The sequence below is a fragment of the Oryctolagus cuniculus genome, chromosome 4 (assembly GCF_964237555.1).
Source record: "Oryctolagus cuniculus chromosome 4, mOryCun1.1, whole genome shotgun sequence".
NCBI lineage: Eukaryota > Metazoa > Chordata > Mammalia > Lagomorpha > Leporidae > Oryctolagus > Oryctolagus cuniculus.
The window spans coordinates 69837252-69853502 of NC_091435.1; the positions used below are offsets into that span (position 1 = coordinate 69837252).

The following is a 16251-nucleotide window of genomic DNA, read 5'->3' on the forward strand; positions in this document are numbered from 1 at the left end:
GTCCCAGAGCTCTTATCCCAAAGGGGACAACTCTCAGGCCCAAGAGTCTGTTAACAGTGTGCTGATGGAGCCGGTTGTCGGCCAGAGTATCAGCACTAACATGACTTCCTGAAGTTCAGCCATTGTGCTGCTCCTTGGGTCAGATCCTATAACATCTGGGTTACGTGGTTAAAAAAACAACAGGTCTCCAGTGAGCTCCATTGCATGAATTCTGTCCATAAAGTATCAAAGCTCCCATTGCTATTCAAATTGCGGAGAGGTCCAGGAAGGGTGACCTGTTCTGACACCATGGCATCTGCCTGTTCAACGAAGACAGGGGTGCCATAGCCTCGTGCAGATGAGATATGCCAAGAGGCATGGATTTGAGCTCTATCCTGGAGTCAGGAGGCCTTGGGGTCATGCTGAGCTTGCAAAGTAGTGCTTCTGTGATCCAAGACACAGTGGGCAGTTTGGTATGGAGGGTCTTGGGGCCAGGGCTGCGAGAGCCTCTGTTTCCAGGAAAACTCAGAATTCTTTTTTTTTTTTTTAACTTTTATTTAATGAATATAAATTTCCAAAGTACGATTTATGCATTACAATGGCTTCCCCCACATACCGTCCCTCCCACCCACTACTCTCCCCTTTCCCACTCCCTCTCCCCTTCCATTCACATCAAGATTCATTTTTGATTATCTTAATATACAGAAGATCAGCTTAGTATACATTAAGTAAGGATTTCAACAGTTTGCTCTCACACAGAAACATAAAGTGAAAAATAATAGATGATTTTTTTTTAAATGATGATGAAATCAGATCAGACCTATTGTCATGTTTAATCCCAGTGAGAGTCAAGTTGGGAGTTGATAATTTCTCTCTTTTTTTTTTTTTTTTTTTTTTTACAGAGGATCAGTTTAGTATACATTAAGTAAAGATTTCAACAGTTTGCACCCCCATAGAAACACAAAGTGAAATATATTGTTTGAGTACTCGTTATAGCATTAAATCTCAATACACAGCACATTAAAGACAGAGATCCTACATGAGGAGTAAGTGCACAGTGACTCCTGTTGGAAAACTCAGAATTCTGACAGTTATTGCTGCTCTGGTGGGATTTAGGGTATGGCCAAGGAGATAGTTTTTTACATTAGAAACTTGTACTATATGTGGATATTGTGAGTGGTCTAGAGATTCAAGAGAAGGGGTTGCAAATGCCTTTATGTGAAAGAGTCTCTTTCTCTCATGTATGTGTGTTTTTTGAGTGTGAGGTGGGGATATACTAATGGGAATGTCTTGGGAAGATTCTAGAGCTTTTTGTTTCCCTTAGGAGTCTGCATAAAGGATGCATGATTTGAAAGTAACAACCTAAATGGGCTTAACTAGAGTTTGTAAATGGGGATTCGACTGCCTTGGGAACCCATAAAGGCCTAACCTTGTTAGACTTAAGATTGTGGATGCTAAGAGGGGCAACAGCTGTTGCTTGACAGTGTCAGGGCTGTACCCTTTTCAGAAATGAAACCAAGGTGATAGGCCTTCCATTACCAAGGGACTTCAGACACTTCATTAAAAGATAAAAAATATAAACGTATTTCTACCCATAAGCTCCATCAAGTTCCAGACACCTTGTAACTAGTGATCCCAGACATTTAGTCCAGTCCTAAAGAAGCAAGGATCCAGGGAATTCCATGTCAATGCAGTCTTTTTCACATTATTAACTAAAAAAAATCAGTACCCTTTGGAGATTTTTTTTTTAAGATTAGGAAAGAAGACAAGTCATTAGGAGCCACAACAGGAGTGTAAGGTGGGTGCCTAATAAGCTTCCAGTGGAACTCTCCTGAACTTGCCCTTGTTTGATGAGAGGAATGAGCAGAAACACTGTTGTGGACAAGGACTCTCAGATGAAGCTTTCCCAGGCATTTTTCTGCTAAAGCTTTGGCTAGATTTCTCTAAACGCTCAGCACTCTCAATGACCTTTGTTCTTGACTGATTCACATACGCTTTGGCAGTATGACTTCCGCCTCTTGGTATCCATTCCCTTGACGATGGCTTCGCTGTAGGTCTGTACTGGTAAAGCCCTGTTTCATCTCCTGTTAGAATTCTTTGAAGAGATGCTGTGGGATCTGGATGCCGCCTGTTTCAAATTTCCATTGAAGGCTCTGCTCTTGTCTGCATCTGCAGCTGGTGTGGTTATGACAGTTTTCACACGCGCTAAGCAAAAAGCTGACTCCACTTTAATTTTTCCATCAGAATGTATAAGCTGAACCAATTGAGATGTTTATGGTTTGACTGTTGTTTCTGCTCTGTGGTCCTCTTAAATTAAGGCATGAACAAGATTAATTTTTACGTTGCAAATTGATGTGAATGGTCTGTTGCTGCAGACTCCATCCTCAGTATCATCACGTCCCTTCCTTTAAAAAAAAAAATGTAAAAATGTATTAGAAAGGGATGAGGGAGGGAGAGAGAGAAGGAGGAGCAAGAGGAGCAGGGAAAAGGAGGGGAGAAGAAGAATGAGGGGGAGAGGGGAGGAAGAGTGCATCCCTCCCCTGGTTCACTCCTGAAATACCAACAATGGCCAAGGTTGGATGGAACCGAAGCCTGAGGCCTGAAGCCAGGAGTGCAATCCAGATCTCCCACATGGGTGCAGGAACCCAGTATCCTGAGCTGTGACTTCTGCCTCCCAGTGTCTGCATCGTTGGAAAGTTTGAGTCATGAGTTGAAACTGGGAATCTAACCCAGGCACTTCACTGTGGGACACTGGAGTCTTAACTGCTAAGTTAAATGCTCTTCCCCTTCTTAATGATGGCTTATCCATTTGTAAACTGTTGATTTCTTTGGGGACATTGTTCCCATAAACTTTTAGTAAAGGATCAGTGATTTTGCCATTCTTCCACTCAAGCTTCATTGTAAATTTGGTGTTTGTTCTTATGCCAATTGTAGCACAATTCACGTTGCTCTGATAGGGGCTCTTTTCAAATTGGTGTCTTGTCTTTCTTAGTTCTCCCATGTTATAACACATTAGTATGAGTTTATTTTGTTGCAAAAATATTTTGAATTCCATGCATAAGCTTTTTCATAATACCCATTTTCTATGAACCTTTTGAAGACCCCTTGTGTTTGTGGGGCAGTGGCTTATCCCTTTTTGTGATTGCCTGCATGAGTATTTCTAAGTCCTGAATGAATGTTTCAAAAGACTCTTCAAGGGAAGCTATTGTCCATGAAAGGTCATACCTGTGCTCCTGGAGAAAACTGTGCGCAGGTAAGATCTTGCCTGTAACGGCTGTGTACAACGGCAGGGTGGTTGAGGGACTCTGTGGGTCGCCAGCTCTCTAGATGTGAAGGCATATTGTAGCTGAGAGGTTGTTAAATGAGGCACTGAACTGATCATAGCCAAGTCTGTAATAGCAAGATGTTTACTAGTTGCTGATTGGATAGTCAGTAATTTCAAGAGTATTAGGGCTTTTTCTGGGTAGAACTGCATCAGAGATGCAGTAATCAAGGGTGAGAAGTGCATTCTTTCCAAGTTTAACAGGCCAAAATGGGCAGTTAAATGGAGAAGCAGCAGGGACCATCATTCTCTCACTAATTAGAACTTATCTGTTTCAGCCCTTGAAGGCCCTTTTGCATGTTTACTGGGCCAAATTATTTTTACTAGAGGTTGAGAGTGGTGATCCATGGAGTCTCACATTTTAAAAAGCCAATTTGTAAATTCTAAAGACTTGATTTAAATTTATTTTATTGCTCACTGGATTTGAGTGTCTGTGGCTGCCATGGTGTATTTTGGAACAATGTATACTATGACCATGGAGAATTTAGGGAGGCGATAGTTCTGATAAGGTGAGGCATGCATATTTGTTGGCTGCTTTATGTTAAGTAACTCCCATAAGACTAGGGGTCCCCTTGTTTGAGCTTACTGGGATCTCCAGGTGTAACTTTAATTCGAGTCTCAGTTTTCATCAAAGCCCTAAAGATTTGCCAACTGATACCTTTCAATAGATGTTGAAGTTAATTTGGAAGCTATGTTGTAGAGGCACAAGAGCCACTCTTTTATTGTTTGTTGTATCCATTATTTTTAATAAATTATATATTTCCTTTTATTTTATTTTTATTTGAAAGACACAGTCACAGAGGAGAGAGACAGAGAAAGAGAGAGAGAGAGAGATCCTCCATCTGTTGGCCCGCCTCTGAAATGACCACAATGGCTGGAGCTGGGCCAGGCCAAAGCCAGGAGACTCTTCTGGGTCTCCCACATGGGCACAGGGGCCCAAGCAGTTGGGCATTCCTCCGCCACCTCCCAGGCACATCAGCAGGGAGCTGGATCAGAAGTGGAGCAGCCAGGTCTGGAATTGGTGCCCATATGGGATGCTGGCATCACAGGTAGAGGCCCAACCTGCCCTGCTATGCCACAACACTGGCCCCAGTTAATTGTATTTTCCTTTTTTTTTTTTTTTTTTTTTTTTTGACAGGCAGAGTGGACAGTGAGAGAGAGAGACAGAGAGAAAGGTCTTCCTTTGCTGTTGGTTCACCCTCCAATGGCCGCCGTGGCCGGCGTGCTGCAGCCGGCGCACCACGCTGATCGGATGGCAGGAGCCAGGTACTTATCCTGGTCTCCCATGGGGTGCAGGGCCCAAGCACTTGGGCCATCCTCCACTGCACTCCCTGGCCACAGCAGAGAGCTGGCCTGGAAGAGGGGCAACCGGGACAGAATCTGGCGCCCCGACCGGGACTAGAACCCGGTGTGCCGGCGCCACAAGGTGGAGGATTAGCCTAGCGAGCCTCGGCGCTGGCCCTGTATATTCCTAACTATGTCAAATTATAGATTCCTGTTTCAGTTTTCTTTGTTTCCTTCATCTGTGTCCAGTTTTTTTTTTTTTTTCCATCTTTTTGGTGATCACTAATTTTCCTTGGAGGATATCTTCTCTACCTGCTCGTATTTACAGATTTCTCCCTCCCAATAGCCTAGAATCAAGATAATCAGAATTAGGAGTTTCCCCTATAGCAATGGTTATAGGATTTAAGAACCCTGGGCCTAGGTGGGATTGACCCAGCCCTTTACTATACCAGGGAGGGTGCCATGGATACCTTCCCCTATAACACTTAGATCTTTGTTACATCTGAAGCATACCTGTAGCAGCAGCAGCAGCAGCAGCAGTATTTAAGAGTCCTGGAGAGACATGTGCTCTTATAATGGTTGTTTACCTCTCCCCCCATTTTCCTTTTAACTCCGTAGTGACAGCTCCTTCATGCATAACCACCCAGTGGGCCCATATCTTGCACAGAATATAATTATTGCTCTGAGCACCTTGTGAGTTGGGGGCCAATGCCTGATTGACACATCTGATTCATTCATTTTATCTTCACTGTTTGTATCAGAGTTTATTTACTAATTTCTCTATCAATAGAGAGTGAGGTTATTTCTACTTTCTTGGTATTACAAACATTCTTAACTCCCATCTATGCATTAAATCTCTGAATTGTAGAAAATGCCTATCTTAGATATCATTGTGTTGTTTTTTTTTTTTTTACAGGCAGAGTGGACAGTGAGAGAGAGAGACAGAGAGAAAAGTCTTCCTTTGCCGTTGCCGTTGCCGTTGGTTCACCCTCCAATGGCCGCTGCTGCTAGCGCGCTACAGCCGGCGCACCACGGTGATCCAAAGCCAGGAGCCAGGTGCTTCTCCTGGTCTCCCATGGGGTGCAGGGCCCAAGCACTTGGGCCATCCTCCACTGCACTCCCTGGCCACAGCAGAGAGCTGGCCTGGAAGAGGGGCAACCGGGACAGAATCCGGCGCCCCGACCGGGACTAGAACCGGGTGTGCCGGCGCCGCAAGGCAGAGGATTAGCCTAGTGAGCCGCGGCACTGACAATCATTAGGGTTTGAAATTGTTCTGCAAAGTGATTGTACCAGTGGACACTCCTATTACGTTGTATTTTTAATGTTTAAATTTTTGCTCAAAAAGATATTGAATTTCTGGACAACTAAACTATTCAACAAATAGTAGTATTTGAAAAATATTTGTATGTATAAATGATGTACCACAGAAGCAAAAACATAGAAATTACTGTCTGAGTGAAAGTTTAAATATTGTCCTTTTAAAATGAAAGTGTATGGGACCGGTGCTGTGGCACAGTGGGTTAACGCCCTGGCCTGAAGAGCTGGCATCCCACATGGGCACCGGTTTGAGACTCAGTTGTTCCACTTCCAATCCAGCTCTCCGCTATGGTCTTGGGCCCCTGCACCCAAGTGGGAGACCTGGAAGAAGCTCCTGGCTCCTGGCTTCGGATTGGCGGCCAATTGGGGAGTGAACCATCAGATGGAAGACCTCTCTCGCTCTGCCTTCCCCTCTTTCTGTTTAACTCTGACTTTCAAATAAGTAAATAAATCTTTAAAAAAATGAATGTGTATGTTCTGAAGACTAACTCTTTTCTTTTTAAAATGGACATTCTCAGTGAGTAATTTAGTGTTTGATGCTTGCTTCCAGGTAGTTAATGAAGGGGATTCAAGCCGTGCCACTGAGTTACAGGAAGAGGCAGAGGAAACTCCTAGTCCAGCTGCGGAGGAGAATACTACCACAGTGTCAACTAAAAAGCAGGGGCCAAATCTGCATTCCTGGAGTGGTGACTGGAGCTTTTGGGTAATATGTTTTCTTTATTTATAGCTTCATTTTAATATTGCATGCAGATTCCTTTTAAGTCTACAGCAATTCATGAGCTATTTATACAATCGTATTAACTTCGAGAGTTCTAGATGGTTAGGTTTTAGTCAAGAGTCTCCACAATGTTTCTGATCATGCTTCCTTTTGACCACTAGAATGCACTGTTGTCTGGTTTCATGGAGTCCAATTATATGCTTCAATTTCCTTTTCAGAGAATTATACTACAGAATAGGATTCCAGTTACACTGCACTTAACTTTATTGATGAGAGATTAGCTTTACACGGAAACTGTATTTCTAAGTGTTACTGGAAAGCTAGCTATTTTATGTAATTTTGATTAAAAAAAGTTAGTTCCTATACATAAAAGCAAGTTTAATAATGCTTGACCTGTAGTGTATAATGACTATAAGATGGGTTTTTAAACAAGCACTTTAGTATTCTGTTTGCTCTGTGCTCACCTGGTTGCATATGCTTCAGGTTTTCCCACTGTAAAAGGAGGCTACTGCTTAAGGGTTAGGCACATTAAAATCATAGAGTATTTTTGTAAGAACCTTTCTGTTGGTCGGCGCTGCGGCTCACTAGGCTAAATCCTCCGCCTTGTGGCGCAGGCATATCGGGTTCTAGTCCTGGTCGGGGCACCGGATTCTGTCCCGGATGCCCCTCTTCCAGGCTAGCTCTCTGCTGTGGCCAGGGAGTGCAGTGAAGGATGACCCAAGTGCTTGGGCCCTGCACCCCATGGGAGACCAGGATAAGCACCTGGCTCCTGCCATCTGATCAGCGTGGTGCGCTGGCCGCAGCGTGCCGGCCGCGGCGGCCATTGAAGGGTGAACCAACGGCAAAGGAAGACCTTTCTCTGTCTCTCTCTCTCACTGTCCACTCTGCCTGTCAAAAAACAAACAAACAAACAAAAAAACACCTTTCTGTTACAGTGTGAATACTAGTGTTTATTAAAGTACTCTTCCTAAACCTAGAAATTTCAATGAGAATTACAAACCGTTTGATATAATCAGCTGTAATACAACTAACTATAAGTGAAGTTTATAAAAGATTATTAGGCATATGTAATTCCAATATTATTTCATTAGAAAGCTGATTTCTTGAGGATTAAGTATGCTTGGCAGTAGGTTTTCCTATAATTTTAGAGTAGATTTAAAAAGACATAATGTTGGAGCCAGCAGTGTGACTTAGTAGGCTAAGCCTCTGCCTGCAACACTGGGATCCTGTATTGGCGCTGGTTTGTGACCCAGCTGCTCCTCTTCTCATCCAGCTCTCTGCTTTGGCCTGAGAAAGCAATAGAAGATGGCCCATGTGCTTGGGGTCCTGCACCCACTGGGATACCCAGAGGAAGCTCCTGGCTTCTGGCTTCCGATCGGCCCAGCTCCGGCCATTGTGAACATCTGGGGAGTGAACCAGCAGATGGGAGGTCTTTCTCTCTTTTTCTCCCTCTCTCTGTCTGTAACTATGCCTCTCAAATAAATAAATAAAATATTTTTAAAAAGACATAATATTAAGAGTATAAATATTAAGAATATGTGCCACCATTCTCTTCATAATTAGCAGTTTAGTTCATTGGAATATTATTAAATCTTAACATGATTAGCCAGGTCTGACTTCCTGTTAAAATTTAACATTATAAATTGAACCATGTCCTAAAGAGAATATTTAATCATGAAGAAATACACCAAAATATCCAAAAAATCATATCATGTCATGATTGAGTTATATCATGTCACACATTTAGAAAACGTTTATGACTATTGTAGTATTTTTGGCTCTTCTACATGGTGATATTTTTTATGGCTTCTGTTGTTTAGGGAACTGTTTGTTACAGCTCCAAGGGTTATCTACAGGGTTATATAGTTATTGTGATTACTCTTGGCAGAATTAGAGCAAGAAAGAAGAGTAACTCAAGAGGAGGAGCTAAGAAAGAAATGGGAAAATTTAGAAATAGGAGGAGAAAGAAAAGAAGAGGCAAGCGTTGTTATTACTCAAAGTATAGTATGTGGGGCCACAGGTTGAGCATTATCAGCTGATTAGAATCTTGGGCCTAGATCTACTGATCAGAATCTTCATGTTTCACAGGATTCCAAGTGATTTGCAGATACAGTAGTAGGGAAGCACTGGTGTCTTAAGTTTACTTTGGCTCATTTTAAGTCTCTGAGATATTGTAAACACTTTATTGAATTCTTTGAAAAAATTTTTTAAAATTTTATTTGAAAGAAGAGGGGAGAGAGAGAGAGAGAGGGAAGGAAGGACACACACACTCACACTCACATCGAGGGATAGCTTTCATCAGCTGGTTCACTCCCCAAAAGTCCACCACAGCCAGGGTTGTGTCATGTTTTACCTAGGAGCTAGGACATTAGTTTGGATCTCCCACATGGGTGGCAGGGGCTCAAGTACTTCAGGTAATGACCTGATGCCTTCCAGGAGGCAGGATTAGACATGGAGTGGCCAGGACAAGAACCAGTCACTCCAATATGGCATGCGGGCATTCCAAGTGATGGCTTGAAGGCTGTACCACACACCCTCTGGAAGGAATTCTTATATGAATTCATATAGAATAGACCTAAAGTAGACTTAAAGACAAATACAACATCTCAGAAGTTTTACAGACTTTTCCAGAGGCCATTTACTCCAAAACCAGAACCATCAAGAACTCAGAAGCAAATTGAAAAAAAGGAACTGCATCAACAAAGTCAGATTTCATATCTCAAATCTTGAAGTTTCCTTAATATATTTTTGCCATGTTTTTTGTAAGCCTACATAAGTTGAATAGAATACTTAATGGTAATACATAATTGCAAATAATGACAGCAGAAGTTTAAAAAATGTAGAAACCTTGTCCTTTTAATATGGAGGTCTATGCAGCTAAGTTGACTCTAACAATATTACAGCTGAGAAAAATGATGTTCCAGCAGTCTGAAAATGAGTAAATGCATTTAATATTGGCCATTTTATTTATTTTTAATTAATTTATTAGGCAGAGAGACAGAGAAAGAGAAAGACAGACAGCTAGAAAGGGAACTCCCATCCAGTGGTTCACTCCCGAAATACCCAAAGCTGCACCAGGAACCAGGAATGCAATCTAGATCTTTCACATGGATGACGGGAACAAAATTCCTTAAGACATCACCATTGTCTCCTAGAGTCTGAATTAGCGGAAAACTAAAGTCAAGATCTGGAGCCAGTTATGGAATCCAGGTATTCCAAGATGGGGCACAGGCATTTTAACTGGTAGCTTAAATGCTAAGCTAAATGCCTGCCCCTCTACCACTTTAAATCCACCTGCTTCTCCCACTGACTCTACCATTTTATTTACTTTTTGTTCTCCTTGCAATAAAGTGGGAATTGCATGAATATAATAAGATGGCAGAGTTCTCTAAGGAACTCCAAATTAGCACAAGGAAGACCTGTGGTATAACACAAAAATATTAGTGAGGCACATGACCTGGTATTTAAGCAAATATTTAAGAATGTCAGAGCCATTTCAATGGAATATCCAATGAATCTGGAACTGTGCCTTTTTTTAAAAAAAAAGATTTATTTGAAAGAGTTATGGAGAGAGAGGGAGAGATCTTCCATTTACTGGTTCACTCCCCAGATGGCTACAATGGCCAGGCCTGGGCTAGGCTAAAGCCAGGATCCAGGAACTTCATCCAGATCCAGGTCTCCCACATGGATGGCAGGGGCTCATATACATGGGCCATCTTCTGCTGCTTTTCCGAGGCCATTAGCAGGGAGCTGGATTGGAAATGGAGCAGCCGGGAAATGACTGGAGCCCAAATGGGATGGTGTTATCACAGGCAGTGGCTTTCCCTGCTATGCCACATTGCCAGCCCCTTAGAGCTGTGCCTTTTTATTTTAGGTAGATTTCTACCAAAATGATTGGCAGCTTATAAAGTTTTGGTATTTAAAGAGTTAAGTTTTGGAAATCTTGAAAATTCACTAATGTAGAATAACTCATGTATTCTAGCCTGGTTAAATCAGTTGTTTCATGGTAATGCTTTCAGAGGACAGCATGATATCACTGAATGATTTAGAGATTAGAAGCAAAACATTTGGAATGGATTGTCTGTCCCTGGTGATTTTTCTGTGCAGTGATCTTGAGCATGTTGTATAACTTGTCTGACCTCAGTTACCTCACCTATAAAATTAGAGACTGAATCACAGTATTACAACACTGGTGTGTCTTGAACCAGTCATAATCTCATGCTGTTTAACAGATTGGCTAATACGTGTGTTTTTGTCAGCAAGACTTTAAGAAGATTCAGACTTCATAGTTATTGATAGTGAAATCAACAGCTTCAGATTTTCTGTTTTAATTCTGTAATATAAATATAGGATACTTGTATTTTATCTATTTAAAAATTAAAATATGTAATATGCATGTGCAAAATAAATTTTCTTAACTATTTAACCCCAATAAAATAATAAAAATTATGTGAAATGAAGAAATTAAAATAAAGTTAATGGGGCAGGTATTCAGCATAGCAGTTAAGAAGCTGCTTGTGACATCTGTACCTCATATTGGAGTGCTTGGGTTTGAGTTCTGGATCTACTTCTTTTTTAATTTTACTCAAGGTATGTAAATTTCTTATTTTTATTTTATTTTTATTTTTTGACAGGCAGAGTGGACAGTGACAGAGAGAGAGAGAAAGGTCTTCCTTTTTGCTGTTGGTTCACCCTCCAATGGCCGCCGTGGCCGGTGTGCTGCGGCCGGTGCACCGCGCTGATCCGATGGCAGGAGCCAGGTACTTATCCTGGTCTCCCATGGGGTGCAGGGCCCAAGCACTTGGGCCATCCTCCACTGCACTCCCTGGCCACAGCAGAGAGCTGGCCTGGAAGAGGGGCAACCGGGACAGAATCTGGCGCCCCGACTGGGACTAGAACCCGGTGTGCCAGCACCACAAGGCGGAGGATTAGCCTAGTGAGCCGCGGCTCTGGCGTAAATTTCTTATAAAGAGTTTTAGGAACATAGTGATACTTTCTATCCTACCTTTATCCCCTCATGTTCACCCTTCTTCTTTATTTTCCCTCTCCTATTCCCACTCTTAATTTTTACAAAGATCTATTTTTAGTTTACTTTATACTCATAAGATTAATCCTATACTAAGTTAAGAGTTCAGCAAATAGATGAAGAAAAAAAAAAACACTGTTCTTCAACAGTAAAGACAAGAGCTAAAAACAATCACTGAATCTCAAAATGTCAATTTCACTCCTATACATTATATTTTTGGTATTCTATTAGTTACCACAGATCAGAGAAAACATATGGTATCTGTCTTTTTAGGACTGGATTACTTCATTAAGTATAGTGATTTCCAGTTGCATCCATTTTGTTGCAAAATACAGGATTTCATTTTTTTTTATCACTGAGTAGTATTTTATAGTTTTTTTATCCAGTAATCAGTTGATGTATATCTGGGTTGATTCCATATCTTAGCTATTTTGAATTGAGCTGTAATAAACATGGGGTACAGATAACTTTCATAGGTTAATTTCTTTTTGTTTGGGTAAATTCCCAGGAGAGGGATTGCTGGGCCATGTGGTAGATCTATTTTCAGATTTCTGACTCTATATACTGTCTTTCACAATGGCTGCACCAGTTTACGTTCCCATCACAGTGGATTAGTGTACCTTTTCCTTCATATGCTTGACAACATTTATTGTTTGTTAATTTATGTATGAGAGCCATTCTAACTGGGGTGAGGTGCATTTCCCTGATGGCTAGCCATCCTGAGCATTTTTTCATGTGTCTATTGGCCATTTGCATTTCCTCTTTTGAAAAATGCCTGTTTAAGTCCTTTGCCAATTTCTTAACTGAATTTTTTGTTTTGTTGTTGTTGAGTTTCTTGAACTCTTTATAGATTCTGGATATTAAACCTTTATCAGTTGCATAGTTTGCAAATATTTTCTCCCATTCCTTAGGTTGCCTCTTTACTTTGCTGAGTGTTTCTTGTGCAGCGCAGAAGCTTCTCAAATTCATGTAATCTAATTAGTGAATTTTGGCTTTGATTGCCTGTGCTTCTAGGGTCTTTTCTAAGGAGGCTTTGCCTATGGCAATGTCTTACAGATTTCCCCAATGTTCTCTATTAATTTGATGGTATTGGGTCATTGATTTAGGTCCTTGATCCATTTTAAGTGGATCTTTGTGAAAGGAGTAAGGTAGGGGTCCTGTTTCATACTTCTGCATGTGGAGATCCAGTTTTCCCAGCACTATTTGTTGAATAGACTGTCTTTGCTCTAGGGATTGATTTTTAGGTCCTTTGTCAAAGATAAGTTGGTTGTAGATGTGTGAATTGATTTTTGGAGTTTCTCTTCTGTTGCATTGGTCTACATGTCTATTTATTGTCAGTACCTGGCTGTTTTGATAATAACTGCCCTGTAGTATGTCTTGAAATCTGGTATTGTGATGCCTTTAGCTTTGTTTTTATTGTATTAAGATTGCATTAGCTGGCCGGCGCCACTGCTCACTAGGCTAATTCTCCGCCTTGCCGCGTCGGCACACTGGGTTCTAGTCCTGGTCAGGGCGCCGGATTCTGTCCCGGTTGCCCCTCTTCCAGGCCAGCTCTCTGCTGTGGCCAGGGAGTGCAGTGGAGGATGGCCCAAGTGCTTGGGCCCTGCGCCCCATGGGAGACCAGGATAAGTACCTGGCTCCTGCCATCGGATCAGCGCGGTGTGCCGGCCGCAGCGCGCCGGCCACGGCGGCCATTGGAGGGTGAACCAACGGCGAAAGGAAGACCTTTCTCTCTGTCTCTCTCTCTCACTATCCACTCTGCCTGTCAAAAAAAAAAAAAAAAAAAAGATTGCATTAGCTGATCTGGTATTTCTTGTGTTTCCATTTGAATTTTAGCATTTTTTTTCTAGATCTAAGAGGAATGTCATTGGTAATTTGATAGGTATGGCATTAAATCTGTACATTGCTTTTGGTAGTATGGACATTTTGATGATATTAATTCTTCCAATCCAAAAACATGGAAGATTTTTCCATTTGTGTGTGTGTTTTCCTCTATTTCTTTCTTTATTGTTTTGTAATTTTCATCACAGAGATCTTTGACTTTCTTGGTTAAATTTATTTCAAGGTATTTAATTTTTTTGTAGCTATTATGTATGGGATTGATCTTAGACATTCTTTCTAGCCATGGTATTATCTGTGTATGCAAAAGCTATTGATTTATGTGTGTTAATTTTATATCCTGCTACTTTACCGAACTCTTTTATGTGTTCCAGTAGTCTCTTGGTGAAGTTTTTTGGTTTCCATTTATATAGAATCATGTCTTCTGCAAATAGTGATAGTTTGACTTCCTCTTTTCCAATCTATATCTCTTCGATTTCTTTCTCTTACTTAATAGCTCTTGGCTAAAACATCCATGACTATATTGAATACCAATGGTGAGATTTTGCATCCATGTCTGGTTCTGGATCTTAGTTGGAATGTTTCTACTTTTCTTCATTGAATATGGTGCTGACTGTGGGCTTATCATCAATTGCCTTGATTGTGTTGATAATGTTCTGTCTAAATACAATTTGCTTAAGGTTTTCATCATGAAAGGATTTTTTTTATATACAGGCAGTGTTAGACAGTGAGAAAGAGAGACAGAGAGAAAGGTCTCCCTTCCATTGGTTCACCCCCCAGATGGCCACTATGGCAGGCGCGCTGCGCCGATCTGAAGCCAGAAGCCAGGTGCTTCCTCCTTGTCTCCCATGTGAGTGCAGGGCCCAAGTACTTGGGCCATCCTCCACTGCCTTTCCAGGCCACAGCAGAGAGCTGGACTGGAAAAGGAGCTACCGGGACAGAACCAGTGCCCCAACCAGGACTAGAACCCGGAATACTGGCGCCGCAGGTAGAGGATTAGCCTAGTGAGTGGTGGCGCTGGCCAGGATGTTGTATTTTATCAAATGCTTTCTCTGTATCTACTGAAATAATTATATGGTTTTTGCCCTTCAATTTCTTAATGTGATGTATCACATTTATTTATTGATTTGTGAACATTGAACCATCAATATATACCAGGGATAAATCCTACTTGGTCTGGGCGAATGATCTTCCTGATGTGTTGTTGGATTTGATTGGCTAGTATTTTGCTGAGGGTTTTTGCATCTATGTTCATCAGGGATATTAGTCTATAGTTCTTTTTCTCTGTTGTATCTTTTTATGGTTTAGGAAATAGGGTGATGCTGGCTTCGTAGAATAAGATTGGGAGGATTCCCTTCCTTTCAATTGTTTTATATAGCTTGAGAAGAATTGGAATTAGTTCTTCTTTAAAATGTCTGGTTGAATTAAGCAGTGAAGCCATTCGGTTCTGGGCTTTTCTTTGTTTGGAAGGTTTTTTATTACCGATTCAATTTCTGTCTTGGTTATCAGTCTGCTTAGGTTTTCTCTGTTTTTGTGACTCAATTTTGGTAGATTGTATATGTCTAGGAATCTATACTTTTCATCTAGATTTTCCAATTTGTTGGCATATAGCTCTTTGTAGTAATTCCTGATGATTCATTTTATTTCTGTGGTATCTGTTATATTTCCTTTTTCATCTCTAATCCTATTGGTTTGGTTCTTCCTCTTTTAGGGAGGTTAGTTGGGCCACTTGTGCATCAAATTTATTTATTTTTTCAAAAAATGATCTCTTCATTTCACTGATCTTTTGTATTTTTTGTTTCAATTTTGTTTATTTCTTCTCTAATTTTAATTATTTATTTGCTTCTAATTTTGGATTTTTTTTGTTGTTGCTTTTCTAGGCCTTTGAGGTACATTGTAACTCATTTATTTGGTGTCTTTCTAATTTTTTAATGTAGGCGCCAATTGCTTTAAATTTCCCTGTTAACTCTGCTTTTACTATATCGCATAAGTTTTTATTTATTTATTTATTTGAAAGGCAGAGTTACAGAGAGGCAGAGAAAGGGGGGCGGTTGTCTTCCATCCGCTGGTTCACTCCCCAGTTGGCTGCAATGGCTGGAGCTGTGCCAATCCGAAGCCAGAAGCCAGAAGCTTCTTCTGGGCCTCCCAGGTGGGTGCAGGGGCCCAAGGACCTGAACCATCTTCTGCTTTCCTAGCCCACAGCAGAGAACATGATTGGAAGTGGAGTAGCTGGGACTCAAACCGGTGCCCATTTGGGGTGTGGGCACTGCAGGCACTGGCTTTACCCGCTATGCCATAACGCTGGTCCCTATACCCCATAAGTTTTGAAATGTTGTATTTCACAACTTCATTCATTTCCAGAAATTTTTGATTTCTTCTTTATATTTTCCATAACCCACTGTTCATTCAAGAGCATGATGTTCAGTCTCTGTTTGCATATATTCTCAGGATTCTTGAGTTTTCAACTTTCAGCTTTATTCCATTGTCAACAGAAAAGATGTATGGTATGATTTTGATTTTTTTTAATTTGCTGAGGCTTGCTTTATTGTCTAGCATATGGTCTATCCTAGAGAAAGTTCCATGCCTGATGAAAAGAATGTGTATTATGCAATTGTGGGATGAAAGTTTCTGTAGATACCATTTAGGTCCATTTGGTCCACAGTGTATAATAGCTCTGTTGTTTCTTTGTTGATTATCTATCTAGTTCACTTGCCAACTGATTAAGGTGGGATGTTGAAGCCATCATTACTATTGTCTTGGAGTCTA

General features: G+C 41.1%; 1 protein-coding gene across 3 annotated transcripts in view; it reads left to right on the top strand.

Moving 5' to 3' along the window:
- GRAMD1C (GRAM domain containing 1C) overlaps window positions 1–16251 on the top strand; it is a 135816-nt gene that overhangs the window by 4638 nt on the left and 114927 nt on the right. For all 3 annotated transcript variants that reach the window (XR_011387879.1, XM_008266922.4, XM_002716687.5), the window contains exon 2: window positions 6453–6605. Coding sequence is in view for 2 of the 3 variants with exons in the window: in XM_008266922.4 (XP_008265144.2) it covers window positions 6453–6605 (153 nt within the window). In the remaining variant the exon portion in view is untranslated. The remainder of the gene's footprint in view (window positions 1–6452; window positions 6606–16251) is intronic.